This window comes from Nicotiana attenuata, chromosome 7 (assembly GCF_001879085.1).
Source record: "Nicotiana attenuata strain UT chromosome 7, NIATTr2, whole genome shotgun sequence".
NCBI lineage: Eukaryota > Viridiplantae > Streptophyta > Magnoliopsida > Solanales > Solanaceae > Nicotiana > Nicotiana attenuata.
The window spans coordinates 66,511,301-66,534,088 of NC_031995.1; the positions used below are offsets into that span (position 1 = coordinate 66,511,301).

Below are 22,788 nucleotides of genomic sequence, written 5' to 3' on the forward strand. Positions count from 1 at the left end.
ATATATATATATATATATATATATATATATATATATATATATATATATATATATATATATATATATATATAATCTACGTATATTTGCTAAGGACTGACCAACTATTTATGTGAAGATCCCTTGCTAAAACTTAATGGTACTATAAATTCTCCAATGTCACCCTTTTCTTGTTCTTCATCAATAACACATAGTTTGCCCATCTTTTAATCATTAAAATTTTAACTATTTGTTCCATTAATATAATTTGTTATTACAGGTTTTGTAAGTAATAAATTTCACTGATTATGAACAACTAGCTGTACTTTTTAAAACTCTGAAAATTATGCTTCTCATAGTGCTAGATAGTTGACTCTAACATGCTTTTCCACTAATGTTGGCTAGTTATCCACACTTAAATGATGGCTTTGTGCCTTAGACTTTGGTCTTAAACATATAAAATCACGTATCCACTTTAAATATCACTAACTTTCTTTGTGCTCATTTGTACATATTTCTAAGAAGAAGGGTATCCAGAGTTTGACTATAAATGCCGAAAGATATTTAAAAGAATAATTAAAATAAAAATTTATTCTAACACCTGAAGAAAAAATAGAGAAGAAATGAATTAATCTGACGTCACTTATCCACGCACCTATAGAATATCATAGCCTAGCTAGCCAGTTGTGAGTTGTGAGGACAATATTTGTGTGTTCAAATCTAAAAATTATGGGCTTGTGCAGATTAGACGTGCATGAGACAGCAAAGCTATAAGGTCATTTGTGCTTTTCCATCCTACTTCACTAGCCTTGGTTGCTCTTTTATATGCCTCACTACCCAAAAGCATTTTGAAGTGGTTTTAACTGCAAATATTTTTATTGTTAAACTGGAAAAACCCTCCTATGTTAGTGGAACACAAGATAAAGAGCACTTAAATACCAAAGCATATATTATGGGTGTGTTTTGATACGGAGAAAAATATTTTCGAGAAATTCTTTTATAATTTTTTCATGTTTGATCGGCTTAAATATTTGTGATTTTTTTTTCTTGGGAACTCATTTGCCTTCAATTTCAAGAAATAACTTCCCTACTAAGAGGAGGGAAAATATTTTCCGAAACTCTCTCTCAACCATCCCATCTACCCCATCCCCAATTCCTCACCCTGACCCCCTCCCCCCCCCCCGACCACGCTCTCACGCCTCCACCAACCCTCGCTTCCCTAGCCATCTTCACACACCCCAGGCACCTTTCCCCCTGGCCCACATCCCCTACCCCTGGCTCGCGATGGGGTGGGGGGGTTCGAGGGTCAAGGATCATATTCGGGGTCAGGTTCAGGTTATGGTTGGGGTCGAGGTCGGGTGTGGGCATCTGAGTTGGGGATCATGGTCGATGTCGGGTCCAAGGTCAGGGTTTGGGTATCGAGTCGAGATCGGGAGTCAAGTTCGGGGTAGATTTGTGATTGAGGGCCGGTGTCGATGGCCGAGGTCGAGTGTTAGAGTCGGGGGTTGGGGTCCAAGGCCCGGGGGCGGGAGGGGATTGCAGGATTTGGTGGGCGTGGTAGTGGGGGTCCCCCTAACCCCTAGCCTGCCACCATAGTGCTTGCCTAAATTATATATAAATGATACTAACCAAACATTTTTCAGCATCGAGTGTTGGAACAATATTTTTTGCATACTAACTAAACACCAGAAAATACGTAAGAAAATTATTTATTTTTCAGAAAAATATTTAAAATAAAATATTTATATCCAAACACACCCTATATGTCATGATTTTAATGTATGTTTGTTAAAGTTTTGTTAACGGCTTCTGGTTTGAACTAAACATGTTTAAGGATGATTTGGTTTCTGTGCTTTTGACTATATCCTATAGTTAATGGCAGTTTATTTAATCTTAATGCTTGTACGGAACATATTTAAGTTAATAGTCATTGATGTAGTTTGACCCAAAAAAAAAAACAGTGTCTAATGAATCACTAAGCGACCCCCGAAGAGGTGCAATTCTAACACTTCACCCACATTGTACTCCTTAGAGTGATGATAGTAATTATGGTGTGAACTAATTAATCTTCATTATTCTCTTTTCCCAAATCAATCTCCCAATTATTACTTCATTTTTCTTTTTTATTTTCTTCTTTTTGTGAAAGATTTTGCCATTTTGGTCGATTCAAAATGATACTCATTAAGCTTCTTAAGCGCTTTGTCCATTAACTCTTCCCAACTTGAAATTCAATGAAGGCAATGACAATTACTAAATATTACATGTTCTTTTAATCTTATCTTATTTGTATCAGCACGTTATAAATAATCACAAGTGTTCCATTAATCAAAGAACAAACATTCACTATTACAACTTACAAGCTTAATTTAAATTTAAAAGAGTTACGAAAATATCACTGTCAGCCCGTGGCACGTGTTGTCTGCGTTGGCCGAACATACCTTACGGATTTATCACTTAGGTTATAACGCATCAAGTCTAATTGCATTAATATCATATGAACTTGTGCTACGTCGTATATATTATTTAACATTTCTATCTCTTTTTTATGTGGGTATATTTCTCTAAAGTGTCATATACACTCTTTCTTCGAAAGTTACCACTTTTGAAGCCAATAAGCACTCATCAGCCCGCTCTTCGTCATGAACGTCACATTATACACCTCCTGTCGGGACCTGAAAAATGTGTTTCAAAGTAATGACAGGGGAGACTACGGACATTTACACACTAACATCTTATCATATAATATGGAAGGCTGATGCATCTAAGACCCTACTCTTAGCATTGGACAAACACTAACATCAATTACAAGATTATACTTCAACTACAACTTGTTGAACCCTAGTGTGATATATTGGCCCCTAAGCTTATTCCTTTACCCCTTTTAGATTTAATGCCTGCAGATAGGTAGATAATTGCAAGAAATGTGTCCTCACTGCTTGACACTAGCTATCATATTTGGTTCCCATCACTGTCTTTTCAGTTTGAATTCATTCACCATATACCCCAATGAAATCTAAACACACTATATCCAAAATCCAATATTATTAACTGAAAAAAGAATAATGTTAATGGGAACTATAATTTTGGTCCAGGATCATGGTTATGTCATTGTTTTGTTTCTTTTGTTCTCTATCTTCTGTATACATATACAGTATATGGTTTCGATTTGTAGTGGGGGATATAAGAACTTGTAGCTTAAAATTTATAATTCCTGGTGTTTGCAATAAATTTTTGACATACTTAAAAAATTGCAATCACAAACATAAAAGATGAGTAATATTATTGAGGAATCTTTATGGTTACCGTTCTGTTCTTCCTCCAAATCGTTGTCCGTGATTCGAGGGTTAAATCAACATATTTCTCGAACTTAGGATGATGTGGACCTTCCTGAGATGTATTTGATCTCCATCAAAGTTGAGCATTGTATGGATCTTCTTCTTGAAGTATTTGATTATCATGAATTATCCAACCACATCTTGATCTCTTTGTGAGTATCACGTGAGTCTATGGGATTTTCGAGATAATCTCCATTTTCGAAATCCTTTTTTAAAGGAATATATAACCCTTTATTATAGGAGCGACTTAGGGTTAGGGTAGAGTAGCCTTCAAACAACCTTAATGTAGAAAGGGTGTACAAACCGAACCGGAAAATCGCACTAAACCGAAAAGTCAAACCAAATCGATTAAAAACCCCCGATTTGGTTTGGTTTGATTTGGTTTGGTATTGAGTAAAAAACCCGAATCAAACTGACATATAAATATATAATTTTTATATATACTTTTAAGACTGTTCATAGATTTTTCTTTAAAAAAAAGTCTAGAAATATTTGTGATTCTCTTATGGGATGTAATATTTAGTTAAATATGAAGTGCTCTATTTTTATTAACTTTCAATAAGGGGTTGTATCATCACTTTCTTATCAAGTGTTAGTGAAATGCGTGAGTCTCTTTGTTCTTCCATATTCATATGTCAAGATCTATTAAATTCTTGTATCTTGTTTAAAGTTGAAGTGGTATTTCGATAATTTAAAATTAAATAGAACATATCATTATATAGGTATCATACTGATTTTTATGTTTTGTTATTAAATTCAGTTAACCTTGAAAGTGTACATCAACGAAAAATTATTGTCAAACGACCAAAAAATAACTATCATATGTTATTAAGAAAATTCTCCCTTAAGAATACGTTAATGGATCATATGTTTGTCAATTTTTTTAATTTTTACTAAACATATATTTACTTATCAAAAAATTTAACAAAGTAAGATTGAATTACTATTCATGTACCAAAAAAAATCCTAAAAAATCCGACAAAACCGAACAATCCAAAACGATATAGTTGGTTTGGTTTGATCTTGATAAAAAGCGAACTAACCCGGTTCATGTACACCCCTACCTAATAGACTCCTAGAATTTCAAAAGTCGTCTTGAATATCTTGAATTTAGGATTAGGTATCTGTTAAAATTTCGATGTCTACACCCGACCTGTCAACAAAAAAAAAAGGTGCAGCTCGGTGCATTAAAGTCCCGCTATGCACGGGATCCGGGGAAGAGTCGGATCACGAGGATCTATTAAATTTGTGACCATGATGCCAAGAGAAAAATCTTCTCCTTTAAGATTTGGAGTTACAATCAGTTGGGATGATCCCATTATCTCCATTTCTTTCTTTGCCAGAAAGAGAATGACTGAATGTTGGAAAGTTAACTGCCTGTTGGGGTCAGATACAAGAATTCAAGAAAAGAAATGAAATGACTTCCCACAACCCTATAATGTAAAGCACATCTGTAATTTTATCGTACATGTACATGCGTGAAAATGAAACACGTGGAAGAATAGATGAAGAAAACACCATAATCAGAAGGAGAAGAATTTTAGGGGGTTTATATGAACTCAATAACTTTTATTGAAATTTACTAAATATTTATAAATATATATATTTTTGATTGTGAACCTAGTTATTATTTTATACTGTATTAAGATCAACTGATAAACTTCAAGTCTTGAAACCGCCTTTTCAGAATATAAACATTAGTAGTCACTCTATGAGTAGGGTATATTGCTTGAGGAAGACTGGCAAGACAAAAGCTGGGAAGCACCAATTCTTTTACCAAAATGAAATCGTTCAAATGCTGCTTGACAATTTCTCAATTATACGTTGTTTTAGAAAAGATGATTGAACCTCACTCATTTTTGCTGGAGATAGAATCTTCTTTAAAGATTATAGAATCCTATATATTTAAAGGAAAAACAGAAATGGCCAAGGATTGGATAGTTATGTATTGTGATTTGTACATGAGATCATCTTAGATTCCACTCGTGGTGGTCGAGGGAAACACTTGCAATCTATAGATTTTTCTTGTCAGAAGATCAACCTTGTTCTCTACTTCCTTTTGGTTAATCATTTGGCACCGAAAACCCACTGGCTCAACTAATCTAAATTCATGCCGCGAGTTGGCCCATTAAGGGCTGGATTCGAACCAAAAACTTCTGATTAAAAATGGAGGATACCTACACTAGACCAAGAACTTCATAATGATTAAGGGCAATATATCAAGCGCCGTAGAGGCAAGTCAAATTGGTGAACAGTATCGTAGGTAGAGGCAAATGAAATTGGTAAACAGTATCATAGGCAGATACATATCATGAAAGCATCATAGAGGCAAGTGAAATTGGTGAGCTATACCGTAGGCAAATATCACAGGAGCGCCAATGGCCATCACTCCCGTACTAGCTTGCATACCTAACATGTGAAAGCCTTGTACTCCATGAATCAGCTTCTCGCAAAAATATATTGATTCTTACACTTCTGTTCTGCCCAAACCTGGTTGAGGACGAGTTATGGGATGTAAAACAAGTAGATACACCAACCACTAGTAATCTCCATTCGTAATAATAAATATAAACATTGAAGAAAGAAGAGCCATTTCATTTGATAAAAAGCCCTTTGCTGTTTAATGCTTAACCACAGCATATACCATAGAGAATCTGTAGGTAGCGAAAACAAAACTACTGATAGGTTATAGAAGGATAATTAAGCACAGATTTTATCTACATTTTCCATAAGCACTGTATGTATTTTGTATCAATCACTTAAAGGGGAGGTCTATAGCTAAACCTCTTCGCCTTTAGCCAGTGTTCCTCATCCCTGCAGCAATACCATTTATCGTAATGAGCAAGGCATCTCTAAGCTTAGTGTTGTCTTCATCACGCCTCAACCTCTTTAATATCTCCACCTGCAGGATATTCATTGGATTCAGATATGGAAGCCTGCTCTCGATCAACCTCCTCAAACTACGGTTGTTTGCTGATAGCTTCTCATGACCAGTAACCAATAGGACATAGTTTCCTGTCGTCAATAGCTCCCTCCGCAGGTCTGCACCAAGTTCTCTTCGTGTTTCAGATACTAGAACGTCATCATAATGCTTCGCAATAGGAATGTCAGCTTTCCCTAAAACCATCTCTATAAGATCAACAGTGGACTGGAAGAAAGGCCATTCTCTGTACATAGCTCGTAAATCTTCTGTATGTCCCTTGTCACAAACACCCTTCAAGCCTGCTCCAACTCCAAGCCATGCAGGGAGGACAAATCTTGTTTGGGTCCATGCAAATACCCATGGAATAGCACGGAGCTGCCCAATTCCTCCTGTACTCTTTCTCCTTGTTGGACGACTACCAATGTTGAGAAATCCTAGCTCAGCCTGAGGTGTTGCTTCGTGGAAGTAAGCGAGGAACTCAGGGTTTTCATATACTGTGCTTCTATAACTCCTGCAACTCAAATTTGATATGTCGTCCATCAGATTACGCCATTTTTGTTCCCTTGGAGGCTGTGGGGGACGTAATGTAGCAAGTAGAACAGCTGTGGTGTAAATCTCTAGCTGACGAACAGCCATTTGGGGTAGTCCAAATTTTGCCTGCACCATTTCTCCTTGTTCCGTAGATCTAAGAGTACCCTGATAATTTCAGAAATAAATTAATTAGAAACCGAGTGCATGCAGAGAGGTGAATATTTTGGCTTTTCTGATAGCAAATGCTGAGTATTACTTATCATTCTCAAACTGTTTTATTATGTAAGGAACAAAAACTTCAACTGATTAGAGTTTAAGAATCAGCAGAAAATGTCCATAAGTTGGGACCATCTTTTTAATAATCCAATCAAATTATTGTTATGCATGATAGGTTGGAGAGCCGATTGGCCAGTTAAAAAGGAAGTCATTAGACGAAGAGGAAGCAAGACAGGCACCAAAGAAATTTGTTGCAATTCTGACTAGAAGGTATCATCCAGAGAAGTTCAATGAATTTTGTAATAGGGTGGTGAACACATACACATCCGCCTTTTGCTCCCGCTTCATTATGAAAATACTAGAAGATTCAGATTAAAACCAATTTCTATCCAAATACACTCTCCTTATTATGACATTAAGGTGGAGTAGCCAGTTGCTGCCAGCCTGCCACACAGTTTGCGACAGGACCTATATAGGTATGACAATCCCGATTTTGAATGCACCCAGAATATAATTCAAAGAAACCTTCAGGTACTTATCATGCAAAATGTAAACAAAATGTACATGCGAGTAACATATTAGGAGTTTCAAGACGGTTTAATTGAAAACAAACCATAACAGAGCCGGGTGGCTGGGACTGAATTGCAAGGTATGTAGGACCACCACCACGACCAATGCTTCCTCCACGCCCATGGAACAGAGTGACTTTAATGCCATATTCATTACATGCAGCTACAACATCTTCTTGAGCTTTGTAAAGCTCCCATGCTGCAGTGAAACGGCCAGCATCTTTGCCAGAGTCAGAATAACCAACCATCACCTGTGCACATCAACCATGAGCTGAAGCCAAAAGTGAACTTTTTTGGATAGTGTAATGCATCATGGCATACATACCTCCTGATGTCCATCGTGGTTCTTTATGATGTGCTCCCTATACCAGTCGATTGAGAGTAATCTTCTGATCACCGAGCCAGCTTCTCTCAGGTCCTTCACAGTCTCAAACAGAGGAACCACCCGCAGTCTTTTGAAATACATGAAATATTTAGCATTATGTTCACAATCATATAAGCATTACCTCTTTTCAATTGGTATTTACCCTTAGAACGGTCTGGTTGCGTGAGCTACAATTAATTTTGCGAACTCATCTCAACTGTTTTCAATGCAGAAGTGTTACTAGGTACTTGGATATTAATTTAGCAAGATGCCTTAGATGAAAAAAAAAACAAAAAAAAAAAATTGTACCCTGCAGTCATGGCTGCATAAGTAGCATTTCAAGTATGACAACAGCATTTGTGGAACTGGGATCCTTCGCACTTTCTAGGCATGATTTCCACAAACAACTATGAGGTGCATGAGAAAATATCTACGAACATAATTTGTTGATTTAGCATCCACACAATAAATTTATTTTCCTTGGAACCTGATCACACAATTTTCAAGGAACCACACAATAGGAGAACCGCTGAAACTAGCTGTCGTGAAGCATTAAGCCTATGATGCAAGAAAGAATTAGATGACAGGACATAAAATCTTATCTAACCATCTAAAGGGCAAAAGAGGTGGCCCTGTAGACATGTGTACTTGTCTGAATGCAGTTGAAAAATAGGAATTGAAATATTACCACCTTCAATGAGATGGAAATTATGCAAGCATCAAAAAGATGGGAAAAGATGACCATAGTGTGTGATGACAATTCATTGGCCTAACGTTAGCCAGACTGGATTAATCTAGGTCATAAATAGCCATACACATGCACATATGTTTTTGGGTAAGTTAAGAAGAAAGTTCTGTTATTGCATCTGCAACAGAAAAGATATCAGTCTTACGTTCCACCGGGACAAGGTCTGCCAAGCTCCCCAGCAACAGCAAGGCGTGCATCCTTCTGTAAAAGCTCTACTGCTAGGACATCGCTGGCCTGCCAAATGAAGATAAATCAAAATATTACTACTAGATAATAGATAATGGAAACAAGACAGTAATTCAAAACTTAATATCAAGTATCCTTTATGCAGATTTAGCTGAACCATCCACCACTGAGAAGTGCGAAATGTAGTATACTCTATGTAATCCATGTGGAATATGATCATACATTTGAAGCCATGGAAATAACATAAGCTCCAAGTGAATCACTTCCTAATTCAGCTGCCACTTTGAACGTGTCCAAGACTTCTTTGACATCAGGCAGAACCTATAAAAGAAAAATTAAAAGAAAACATCAAATCCAAGACGAAGAATAGGAACCAGCAACCTAATAAAGGAACTCAGGCCACTGGACTTTGGCAGCTAATTTAATTGCAACATGAATACAATTCAATTCAAGTGGTTAAAAAATTAGATACTCACCAGTTAATATATTCAAAGATATCATCATATGTGTTTTGAAATTTTGATACTATCCTATATTACTTCCCTTCCAAGAATCGGTTATCAATTATTTTATTAATATATTAAAAGATATAATAATGTGGTTTTGATAATCACTCACTTCCCAATCCAAGAATCAGTTATCTATTTACCTCTTTTTGCTGCCTTATATACCACCGAATACTTAATTCTAGGCTATCCATTTGCCCTCCCTTAGTAATCAAGAAAGGACAATAAAGTCGGACCAGTATATGAGTATGTTTTGGGTTTCTCCTCCAGAGACAGAAAATTTAAGTATAACCTGCACGAGAAAAGGGAAGGCAAGCACTACTGCCTAGCTACCGAGGACTTCTCAGAGAAGTGGACAGCAAACGTAGCTGCTGCAGGGATAAAGGGACATCCATTTGGTATGCCTGCTTAATAGAGACCTAGGCCTTCTGATGAAATCATTAATTGACCATCTCTGCTTCATAGCATAAAGTAAATATTATTTTAGACCTTGGTTACATCAGTTAATTATGTTGAATGGCAGTGGCATTCACTATTAAAAACTATTGTCATATGAATGCAGGAATTTCCTCAAATATATATTTGACACGCCAATATATGTGGTGGAAAACAGAAACGAAAAAGAAGCCAATTTCAAAAATAGTTTGGAAAACAATTAACGGCCTCCTACAACATGTTAATCAGAAGAAATGACAATTCATGATGTATATAGAGGAACATACTCATTTTATGGATGTTATCAGTTATGGCTTGAAGGTTCCTATATTAATCAAAGATAGAGGGATGCAGAGCTTTCAGCAATTGACAGGGTAGAATTACGGCTGTCAGCACTAACCAGTCATAAAGGTACTTCCCTTGCCTACATGTTTGAGCAGGTAAGCTATCTCTAGTATTAAATGGGTTCTACTAAATCTCATTCTTTTCCTCTTGTGAACGGACAGAAGGTTAGATCAATTAAACAAGCATGAAGATAACTAAGCAATACAGTTAAAAATAGGATAGAAGTACATTATCTTACCTCTATAGTAGGAGGAACCAAAGGCCTTTTCCCCTTCAGCTCTTTAATCAGAAAGTCCAGCTTTTGTTCTTCATCCCACTCACTGTATGTACCCATGTCTAAGTATTTCGTGATTGCATCAAGTGCCTCAGAGTGCCTACCAGATTCCTGATCCATTGAATTGAATATGAGCATATATTTCACTAAAACTCACCAATAACATGTAAAATCATATACCTGACGAAGATCAAGCTTCATTAAGACCATCCCAAATGTTGCAACTCGCCTGATTAGGTCAGCAAGCCGACCATCAGCTAGAACGCCAGACCCACATGATTGCTGCAGTGCACCCAGTGTTTACATTTATTAGAACTAAAAGGAGTTGTCCTGATTATAAATAGTTTTTTTCTTCTTCTGGAATTTTAAATAATACTTAGAAGGTGCAGAAAAAGATTGTGGAACTAAGAGGAAGGACTTGTACCAGTGAATCATAGCACAATAGTAGTGGTTCCAAAAGCTGATCTGATGTTTCATAATAATCCCAAGGATCATGGTCACACGGAAGATCTTCAAGAAGAAGCTCCAGCCGCTTCCGTGACTTGAGGAGCTAAATTTAGAAAAGACAAGTTTACATCATCAAACATTATGGCATAAAGAACAAAAAGAAAAGCACTAGTTGAACATTCAATTTTGAGGTCTATAATAACTTCCAAACTTCAAACTCTTCCATGTATGGAAAAGGCACATTGATATAATTCCTCATTGTGACTTAATCAATCAACTTTCATCCCACCAATTATTCATTAAACAATGAAGTTATTACATTTCAAGAAAAGAAAACTGTCAAACCCCACAATTTTCTTCTTATGTATAAGCAGTATTCTGTGCTATAATTTATGAGATATATTCCATCACCTATCAGTATTTCCTGAAATCTGCCTATAATCATCCTAGTTTTGAAACCAAATTTCAAGTACTCCAGTTAAGAGGAAATTATCTGTATTAATACATACTTCAACGCAATACAGCTACAACAATATATAAAAGCATTCGGTAAAAGGACTGAGAACTATTACCCATGCACACAGAATCATGTCAAAAGATAAAATTTTATTTTCTGTTATTTCTCCAACATCGTCAAGCCATCATATTAGTCAGTAGCTTTATGTATTTTCCTTGACTTGAAGTGTTTTAAACTTCTTTCTGTATCATACCATCAGAACAGAACCATCATCTACCATATTGTAGACAAATGTGCCAAAGGATGTACGAGAGGAAAACTTCTTATTCTTAAATTTCCATGAATCAAGTTCCAATAAAAGCTTTGCTGTCTGAGGCAAGATAACATAGACCTGACTAGTGTTACAGAAGCAAAAAGGATACCTTTTCTTTTACATCCCCAAGGACAATTCTATAAGGAGCTATCCCAGGTCTCTGCGATGAGCTTGGTTCCAATAGCTTTTGGAAGCTAGCCCTTCCTACCTGAGACTCCGCAAAGATTTTCCTCTGAGCCAGAAGCTGACTAGCAGCACGTGGTGTTATATTTCCATTTCCATTTCCATATGCCTTCTCAGCATTTTTGATAGAATCACCAGCAAGGGGACTCACTTTTGAAGTACTCTGACTATCCTGTAATGATTTCAAATACATGAGATACACAGTATTTCACTCAGAGTTACAAACAATAAGTAAGATACTAATTTGTGAAGATAGAGGGGCATAGAGAGACAAGAATGACAACTGTAATGAAATCATAAAACCAACTTAACCTGATTTTTTAGTGGTATGAATTCTGTCCCAGGAAGAGCCAGTCTAGGATAGTGGGACTCGACATTTTCTGTGAAAGATCATGTGTTATCTTCATCAGTAACTATATTGTTTTATATAAAAAACAACTCAGGAAAGAAAACACAGAATATGCGGCAAATTGCTTAAACAAACTTTAGAAACCATAATAAGCAGATGTCAGTTTGAGGCATTGATAATGTATTACAACATTGACCATACTGTGGGATCTGCTTTTACAGCGATTGGATCTTCAAGGATCTTATTACAGTGACACCTAAGAAATTGCTAACTTGAAATAAAAGAAGATATGAAACATTTTGTCTTTCTATAGTATTAGATTAGAGATATCCAATATTCCAATTTATTGCAGCAAAAACGTTGAAGCCCCTTGAAGGCACAGCAAAGAACCAACCTTATAAGTACATGTTCATGATTTCCCAAACCCCATTTGCCAATCAAGGGGAAATCAACATAAATTTCACCTATTTAGTACGACGAAAGAAAAATAAACATAAAGGAGAAGTCACGAGAAGACTAAAGAGAAATTATGCAGCATGAAGTATCGAAATAATGAATTTTAACTTGAACACCGTGAATAATAACCCAACAGGTATGAAGGTATTCGAACATTTTGAAGGCATTATTAAATCAGATGATGTAAGTTAAAGTTGTCAGTATGACATCAAATGGACAATGAATCTGCTAAAGTAAGACTGTTGAGTTAGAGACGAAAATAGAAAAGAGCAAAGGCCTGACCAGACAGACATAACTAAAGTGCAGATATCCAACCAGCAAAATGCTACCTGTGCAAGAGGGCAGATCAGCTCCGGTTGGAAGCTGTGTAGGGAAAGGTGGAGCATGTTGTCCTTGATGTTTTGATTGACTCCAATTTGAGGAATGATTCCAAGACTCAAGGTGATCCTCAGAAGTATTTCCTGGAAGGGATTCCAAGAGACCATCAGAAAAGATATATAGCTGGATGCTAATTCAGTAATACTCCTAGTTTGTAGGTGGCCTAATTGCTTGAGAATGTCATAAAAATAAGGTGAATAGCCATTTGAAAAGGCCTCCAACTGTTCTAAAACTTAAGCTAGAATATATTGTATCTGGCATACAGCTAGTTTTATGATTGATAACACATCCCTTGTCAAGAATTTTTTTTATTTTTGGACTAATAGCACATGGCAAGTAATTAATATTTGACTGAGACATACAAGTTCTACAGTAAGATTAGCATCTTAACAAACATGAAAAGCAATAAAGAGCTGACCTATAAACAAATAGGAATAAGATAGTATCCATGCTAAATAAATAAAGAACATATTGCTGTGGACTCGTTATTACAATGATTCTGTTATATAGTACACATTTGGTAGGAAAAATAGAGCTCAATCAACAGGGAACATTTAGAACTTTATGTAAAATTTAAAAGGAAAAAAGAAAAGGGAGTACCATCAGGTACCTTCCCTTTCTTGATAATTTGAATCGAGCTTTCTAGGATATATATAGCTGATAAAAACTCTTTTACCAACCAATCAAGTAAAACAATCATTTCCCTGAGGGAGAAGATATCCAGAACATCAACTTCCAAGAAAATGATTCCAAATAAATGGAATAATTAACAAAGTATTAGATCCCTTCCAGAAGAGGCCAGACTTATACAACTGTAGGTCACAACTGATTAAAGATTACCAAATTCATTTGTTACTCTGCTGACCTAATCATATGGTTGCAAACCAAATGTCCTAGCAAGAGGCATGACCCACGGAGCAAAGCTCCCAAAGAATTTTGAGATAACAAACCTTTTTCTAAGATTTCATGTGCCAATCTTGCAAATCTTTCACTGCATTGGTTCATGGAAAGTTCAAATCTGAGGCTATCAATTTCTCGTACATAAAGATCAATAGCCATCCACCTGGAGAGAAGAGAGACATCTTTTGTGACCTGAAACAACAGAAAATATCTGTTAATTTTGCAGATGGAATCAGTACAAGTGATGGCTATGCTTACACAAACAATGGAGTGAAGGATAAAAAAACTCTTACTTCTCGTAAAAAATGATCGTTTGCTGAAATTATACTACGAAGTTTGTCACCGTTTATGAGAAAGGAAACATAACGCAAGCGAAAGCATGACTTTATGGAGACATAGATTCTATTTAAAGTGGATCTTGAACCAAAAAATAAAGAAAGAAAGAAAGAAATGTATCCAACTCCATATTCACCAGAGTATATAGAAATAATTGAGTTCATGAAAGACAGAAAAAAGTCTTGTGCATGGATAAGCATATTAAACGTAACCTTTGCTGTGACATTTGGATTTCCATCTCGATCGCCCCCCATCCAAGATCCAAATCTTATTGGTGTGCATGTCAATGGTAGAGGCCTTCCAGTATGCTAAAAGGAGGAGGCACAACCAATTATAACATGTTGTATAGCTTCATTATGATTGTGTGAAAGATCAGATGATAGAATACCTTTTTTAAAGCATTGCTAACTCGACGTAAATAATGGGGTACAGCTTTCCACAGAGTCTGTTCCACGATATGTAAACCTGAAAAGTTTTAACTTGTTGTCACTTGTTATACTAGAATGAAAAGGTGTTGAAATCAGGGTCTGTACAAATCTCCGAAAATCACCAGCCCTGGCTTCATCAACTGGAGTAGGTTTGTGCCGCCTGAGCTCATCTGTTTGCCATATAGAAGTCATCTCTCTCACCTACAAAAACCCCAAACACTATCGGATCAGTGAAGGAGTTCAATATGTGGCTTCAATATCCAAAACATGCAATGGAACTCACCAGATCTTCAATTAGCATCTCTCTATCTTCAATCCCAAGATCAGGCCTGTCATTATATTCCAGAAGGTGCTGCAAAAAATAAAGATTCACGGAGAAACAACGGTCAAAGTTGGTTTAATATAATATACAATTGTACTTTTTTCATGACAAAATTCTGGAAAAGAAGACGCACAGCAATTCTGATGTGTTTGTATTGTAAGGTACGACGGTTGATTTGTGTCGGATGTGCAGTGAGAACAATCTCAACAGCCTGCAATAGGGAGAAGACTTGTGTAATCAAAAGAATGCCTGATCAGAAGACTTCTATATGTAGTACTCCGATAAATTGGATAAACAAGCAAACCTGCTTGCAGACAGTGTCATAAAGTTGATCTGGAGGAACACCACTCTGCAAGAGGTGGTTGAAAATGTCATCGCAAGATTTTGACAACTGTGCTTCTCCTCGCGCCTTGCGTACCCTACAAGCATGAGTCAGTTATTTAATAGATTTAAGAGGTTCCTACACCTACCTATTGAAAGGCAAAAGACAAGCAGTTAAAGCTATCAGAATTTGCAACATTCAACATTCAGAATAATAACATAACTACTGGAACTATGATATGCAACCCATAGAGCACTTGCTAGAAGAATACACCTACACTGAAGTAACTGAACAAAAGGGAAATGACAGCTGCGCACCTATGATGTGTTTCTGCAATTCCCATCAAATTAAGATAATGGCTAAATGTACGCGCAATGGCAAGAGCTTCCTCTAGCGTCATTTTTGACAACTCTGATGCCAGTTGTTTTTCCAGAAGCTCTGCTGTATCCTCAATTCCCGCCATTCTCATGTTACAGGCACCCTAAAGTTGCAACAAAACTTCCAATTAGTATAATTACACATATCTGAACACCAGAAATTGTAGATTCCACACTTAGCACAGCCCTTTTGAACAAAGAAACCAACCCATTGAGACATCAAAAAGGAACCACAAAAAGATGTTCAAAACTGAACAAATATTTGGAAAATATACCCACATTTCAGCAAACTTCCGCATTGTGTTAATTGTTTAATATAGGTCTTAAAACGGATTTCAAAAGCAGGGGCGGATCTAGTGTACAAATTATGGGTTCATGTGAACCTGGTAGCTTTGGTTTAAACTCTAAATATATATTAGAAAATCTACTAAATAAGTACAAATGATAGATTTTGAACCCAGTAAATCAAATGGCGCTGTGGTGGAATCCACCTCAAACTTGAACACGTCATATCAAAAATCCTGGATCTGCCTCTATTCAAAAGATCAGCCATAGGTACTAAAACTTGACATAACAACACATACAAATCATTCAAAATGTATCAACTCTGACTCAGATATAGAAAACAGACGCATCAAAGAGCATGAAGCACTAAACCAACACGATTTTGACCACATGCATATACAAGGGCACAACTGCAAATAGAGAGGAAGCAAACCCAGATAACTTTATACACCTAACTATCAACCCATGCAGGGAACAGAGTAAAAACAACACATGAACTGTTTTTGATAATTGGAAAATCTCGAGGGCCAATAGCACATGGTTCGAAACTCCATGGACAATAGTTAAGCAGGCGGAGCCCAGATTTGAAGCTTACTGGTTTAGCCTTTTTAAGATACTGGATTTTAAATTAATAATTTATATGGATTTTTTTAAGACAAATACATAGTTTAAACCAAGGTTACCAGGTTCGACCGAACCCGTACCTTGGTCTCCAGCTCCGTCCTACTACCGTTCTCCACTTAAATTCCAAGAGAAAAATTCAGGTCATGGCTGAGAAAAATTTTGTCGTCGTAAAAATAAATAAATACCGTTTTTCAATGAACACCAAACAAAACAAAAAAAATGTGAGCAGAGGCAGCGTAAAATGTGAAATCTAACACTAAGGATGGGACCTGAGCAAGGACGCGAGTACGTTCAACTTTTTCCATGAATTGAGGACCAACTTCCCTGTTAAGAACATCGTTAAGAAGGCTCTGAAGCAGCCTACAATCATCTTCAAATCCCTGAAATGATATCTCCTCTGCTATATCATCAGTTACGTCCGTCATTGTTACGGTTTGAGCTTAAGCACAGAGAAACACAGAGAAACGTTAATGGCGGAGATTAAGAGGGGAAATGGAGATATTTGGAAGGACGGAGAGAGAGAGAGAGAGAGAGAGAGAGAGAGAGTGTGTGTGAGGAAAAGAGTTTGAGAAGAAAAAGAAGAGACCCTTGCTTTATGAGAGGATCTGATATTTTCTCTTTTTACCTACCTCAACCTCAACCCCTGATCAGCGGAAAATGTGGATGTTTGACAAGTGGCATTTCCTGAGGAATATTCTACAAACAACTTCTTTTCTATTTCACTTATTTTCACATTTTTTTATTTTTTATTTTTTCCGAAAAAGTAAGAAGTGGAGTAAACTTTTTGTTAACGGTGGTCAATTTGTGACTGACTATTTTATTATGAATTATTTGCCATCACCATAAATATGAGTAATTTTATCCACTAAAGAATTATATTTTTTATCCGTCCTAGAATTTAAACCTAGTCTTCAAGACTGTCCAGTTTATTGACCAATATATCACTTATTTTGGGTGCACAAATAATTTTTAGGGGAAATTATGCTCCTTGTCACTTGTCCAACAGTCCATCAAAAAATGACCCACATTTGAAACCTTTACCTGAAATGGCCCACATTTGAAACCCTTACCTGATATAGTCCAGGTTGTATATAATCTAAAAAAAAATTTCACCAGTTAGCCCACCTATTTTTTTCTTTTCTTCGTTCTTCTTCTTCTTCCTCTTTCACGACTTTGCACCCTAAAGTTTCTCTACCATTATATATATTCTTCAATTCTCCTTCTATATTTAAAGTTGATAATCACTATTAAGATGGGAAGAAAAAATACCACTTAAGAGAATTACTATTTTGGAGTCACCATTAAAGGTCATTCGAAGCTTCAATTTCAAAATTGAATTTTTCGATTTTGTTAGTTGTTTGGATTGGGTGTTGGCCCAATTGATTGGGATCGTCAAGGGGAGTTCAAAACTCAAATTTGAAGTGATTTGGAGCAGATTTGAGGTAGATTTGAGTTGAATTTCAGAAGATGCCCAAAGAAGAAGAAGAACCCGTGAAGCTCCATTAATATGATTCATTTGTATAATAGTGTATAATATTGTATAAGTAACATATAATAGTGTATAAACATCTCCTATACATTATTTTATACAAGGCTGATACATTTCTTATTCCTCCTCCTCCTCCTCTTCATTTTTATACACTTTTATACAACTATATATATATAATATACCTCTTTGTATAAAAGTGTATAATATTGTATAAAAGTGTATAAGCATTTCTGACGAATTTTTTATACGATTTTCACTTGCAATTTTTGATATTTGGATCCTGTAAATAATGTATCAGCCTTGTATAAGTGAATATGTTTCTCTTTGTAAAGTATACTTGGTGTAGTTGTGCAGAATGCAGATCAGTACTGTGGATTTTCTCAATTGTATTTGATGTAGTTGTCTTGATTCATTTTTGTTGTTTGAGCTGTTTTCTGACTTCTGACCATAATGTGTAATGTCCTTTTATCTTATAGGTTAAAATCTGATGCGAGAAACCGCTCTCTGCAATAATTATTGTTATTCTATTCAGGAGTGCTTTGACACTGAATGAGCATATTGCTTCCATATAGATGAGCATCTAGACTTTAATGCAATGCTATTGGATTAATGCAGATCTTAGTATAAGTTGGACGACCTTATTTGGACAGGGTATCCCTTTTAAGTTTGGATCGTATTTCTAGCAGTGAAGGAAAACAGTGTTGAATTTTTTTTTTTTGCCTTGGAGAAAGAAAAGACATATTAAGGATGAGGCAATGACCTTTATATCTTAGCTAAGAATGGAGATTTCAATAGGGGAAAGAAGGTAAGCTGAGAAAGCTATCAGGATGTTCATAACCTCCATTAAATGTTTTTGACCTGTGTATGGAAGGGTTTGTTGAATCCGCCCTTTTCCTCCCCACACACCCAGATTGTATCGTGCAGGATGCTTTGGAGTTCTGAAAAGTTTTATTGGAAGGCATCTCTAAGTGGGCTAAAAAAATTCAGATCTAAGCTTATTGATATTTGGCTACACATTTGCAAACTTGTAAGTGGGCTAAAATAGTGCAAGGTCAACTTATGGAGTACATTATTATGTAATTTTGTTTAATTTTTACACTAATTATGTCAGTTTCTTTGAGATAACTCATTTTTTTATGTTATTACTTTATCTTTTTTTGTAAAGTTGTTATAATTATTTTTTTAGGTGATTTAAAAATGTTGAACTTTTTTATAAATTTGATGTATAATAATATCTCCACAAATAAAAATTTCTCCAATCCTAAATTTAAATTCGGAGTATGAGGATCAAATTTTCTAACTTTTAGTGTGAATTCAATATCATTCCTTCATTTTCTTTAAAACTATCAATTTGTTATAAAATCTTTAGTAAACGTGGATGTTCACTACTCCCACTACTTTCATCCACGATGTAAATAATCTCCCACTACTCATCACCATTATGATTGTACTCCCACACCTCCATAACCCCTCCCCATGATCTCAATTGTTAATGTCATGTTTAAGACAATCATTTTGTAACCTTCATATGTAATAGTATAAATAGAGGCATGAAATGTGAGATGGAACACACTCGAACACTTGATGAAATAAGAAAGTTATCTCTTCTTCTCTTATTCTACTTATCTTCTTGTTTTATATTGTTACTTTGAGCTACACTTCTTAATTCGTTATCAGCACGAAGTCTCTAACCTCAAGATTGAATTCCACTTGCAAAGGTATATATCTACAACCTAGTGTTCAAATTATCAAATTGTTGCTACGCATTTCTTTTATGTGGAATCTACTTCTTTTGGATTTACTCAGTTAGAATTATATTTTGTCTCGTAAAAAGGAAATATGACAATTATACTGAGTGCATTATGTTTAATGCCAATAGTTGACATGTTTGTCAGAATAGTTAAGATTAGTTGAAATAGTTTTTCCTACTATTTTAATACTCTATCAAATGACTTACCGATTTCTTTCCTTACGACTAATGGCTTTCGAAAAAAAATTGTTTATTTTGAAGAATTATATGTTTATATTTATTATTGAGGCATAGCTAATTCATGTTTTATGGTGATTAACTGGTCAATTAATGTTATTATTTTTATGGGATATGATCACATTGACCCTTTGATGAAAATATTTTTGTTTATTTCTTTTTACTATTTCTAATTCATTTGTTTTCTTTGATAGTTTTTACTATGTCGAATTTGTCAAAGCTTGAGTTTGTGGCACTTGACATTTCTGAAAAGAATTACCTATCATGGGTTCTCGATGCTGAGATTCACTTAGCCGCTAAAGGCCTTGGTAACACCATTACTCAGGGTAATGAGGCATCAAGCCAGGACAAAGCGAAGGCCATGATTTTCCTTCGTCATCATTTGGATGAAGGTTTAAAGGCTGAATATTTAACAGTGAAAGATCCACTTGAATTGTGGACTGGCCTGAAGGAAAGCTTTGATCACCTTAAGGCTACGGTATTGCCAAGGGCTCGATATGAGTGGATGCACTTACGGTTGCAAGATTTTAAGACCGTAAGTGAGTATAACTCTGTTGTATTTCGAATAACTTCCCAATTGAAATTATGTAGGGAAGTTATGAATGATGAGGATTTGCTGGAAAAGACTCTTACGACTTTTCATGCCTCAAATATGGTATTACAGCAACAATATCGTGAAAGGGGTTTTAAAAAGTATTCTGAATTGATCTCATGCCTTCTGGTGGCTGAGCAACATAATACCCTTTTGCTGAAAAATCATGAAGCCCGTCCCACAGGGTCAGCTCCGCTTCCTGAAGCGAATATGGCAACTAAACGTGATAAGTCTAGAAAAAGACAGAATAATAATCATGGCCATATGAATGTACGTGGGCATGGAAATGGTGAGAGACGATATAATAGTCGTCATCGTGGTGGTCATGGCAAACGAGAGAACAATATGGGTTCTCAAAACAATCCTTCAAGAGGCAAAAGCGGTAACTGCCACCACTGTGGCATGAAAGGTCATTGAAAAATTGAATGTCGTGCACCTGAGTATTTTGTCAGGCTTTATCAAAACTCCATCAAAAGAAAGGCAAATAATGTTGGAGCATCTTCTGCTAATGCCCCAGTGGAGTCCCACTTGACCTTTAAAAATGATTTTGAGGCAGGGCCTTCAAACAAAAATGATGACAATGCCGAGGCAAATCTTGCTTTGAATGATGATGATTTTCAAGGCCTCGATGATCTTACTCATTTGGGAGTTGAAGATTTCTTTGGAGATCAAAACTAAAGTTTGATCATTTTACTAGGGAACGCAATTATATTGTTATTTTTATTTTCAGTGTTTTTGTCTCGTCTAAAGTTGTTTTTACTTTCAAGTAGTACTTAAGTTGTCTTATGTTGTCGTAGGTGATGTTAGTTTTTCCGTATTTCTCATGATGTATTTTTTTTTATTTATGAAGAAATTAAAATTCCCCAGTCTTCAATTGGATCCAAGATGAGTAATGAATATTTATGTCTTTTGGATAGTGCTACAACTCACACAATATTAAGAGAAAAGAAATTTTTCTCTTATTTGGTTATGAAAAAGGCCTATGTTAATACAATATCCGGTAGTACAAAGTTGATTGAGGGCTCTGGAAGAGCGGCCTTATTATTACCTGGAGGAACGATATTAACTATTGATAATGCATTGTATTGTAGTAAGTCTCAAAGAAACTTGTTGAGTTTCAAAGCTATTCGCCAAAATGGCTACCATGTTGAGACATCAAACGAAGGAAAGGTTGAATACCTTTATATTACTACAATAAAAGCGCGTAAAAGATATGTGCACGAAAAAATACCCGCATTTTCTTCTCGGTTTTACCACACAAACATTGGTGTGATTGAATCACATGCCATAGTAAACAAAAGGTTTACTACTTCTAATGATTTTATCATTTGGCATAATCGGTTGGGCCATCCCGGTTCTAACATGATGTGCAGAATAATAGAGAATTCAAATGGGCACACATTGAAGAACAAGAAGATTCTTCAATTAAGGAATTCTCCTGTGCTGCTTGTTCTCAAGGAAAATTGGTTATTAAACCATCAGCAGCTAAAGTTGGGATTGAACCCCCTGCATTTCTGGAACGTATACAGGGTGATATATGTGGGCCTATACACCCTCCATATGGACCACTCAAGTATTTTATGGTCTTGATAGACGCATCTACAAGATGGTCACATGTGTGCTTATTGTCAACTCGTAATATGGCATTTGCGAGATTGTTGGACCAAATAATAAGGTTAAGAGCACAATTTCCAGATTATGTAATTAAGACAATTCGTCTTGATAATGCTGGTGAATTTACATCTCAGGCCTTTACAGATTATTGTATGGCCACTAGAATAAAAGTTGAGCATCTGGTTGCTCATGTTCATACTCAAAATGGTCTAGTAGAATCATTGATTAAACGACTTCAACTAATAGCTAGACCATTGCTAATGAGGACAAAACTTCCCCCTTTCAGTGTGGGGACATGCTATTTTGCATGTAGCAACACTTGTGCGCATAAGGCCAACCAGTTATCATAAAGTCTCCCCATTACAGTTGGCTTTTGGTCAGGAGCCAAATATTTCCCATCTAAGAATTTTTGGATGTGAGGTATATGTTCCAATTGCTCCACCAAAACGCACAAAGATGGGTCCCCAAAGAAGGTTGGGCGTATATGTTGGTTATGAATCTCCTTCTATTATTAAATATTT

The 22,788-nt window shown here is 36.0% G+C and overlaps 1 protein-coding gene across 1 annotated transcript; it reads right to left on the minus strand.

The window, feature by feature from the left end:
• LOC109229245 (phosphoenolpyruvate carboxylase 4) lies at positions 5,864–17,175 on the minus strand. The gene is made up of 20 exons (XM_019394621.1): positions 16,855–17,175; positions 15,617–15,780; positions 15,282–15,396; positions 15,111–15,188; positions 14,939–15,007; positions 14,778–14,856; positions 14,616–14,692; positions 14,440–14,535; positions 13,942–14,083; positions 12,943–13,074; positions 12,121–12,188; positions 11,735–11,980; positions 10,833–10,958; positions 10,589–10,690; positions 10,373–10,519; positions 9,071–9,169; positions 8,808–8,896; positions 7,876–8,002; positions 7,595–7,801; positions 5,864–6,930 (listed from the first exon to the last, which is right to left on the minus strand). Exons 1-20 carry the CDS (start codon positions 17,008–17,010, stop codon positions 6,106–6,108), a joined length of 3,144 nt encoding a protein of 1,047 aa, XP_019250166.1. The 5' UTR covers positions 17,011–17,175; the 3' UTR covers positions 5,864–6,105.

What these genes read in the sequence shown, in the direction of transcription:
- LOC109229245 (XM_019394621.1), bottom strand. Translation starts at nt 17,010, where the DNA reads ATGACGGACGTAACTGATGATATAGCAGAGGAGATATCATTTCAGGGA. An exon ending in AGATGCTAATTGAAGATCTG is followed by an intron (nt 14,857 to 14,938) that starts GTGAGTTCCATT and finishes GGGTTTTTGTAG; the next exon opens with GTGAGAGAGATGACTTCTAT. An exon ending in ACCACGATGGACATCAGGAG is followed by an intron (nt 7,802 to 7,875) that starts GTATGTATGCCA and finishes TGATGTGCACAG; the next exon opens with GTGATGGTTGGTTATTCTGA.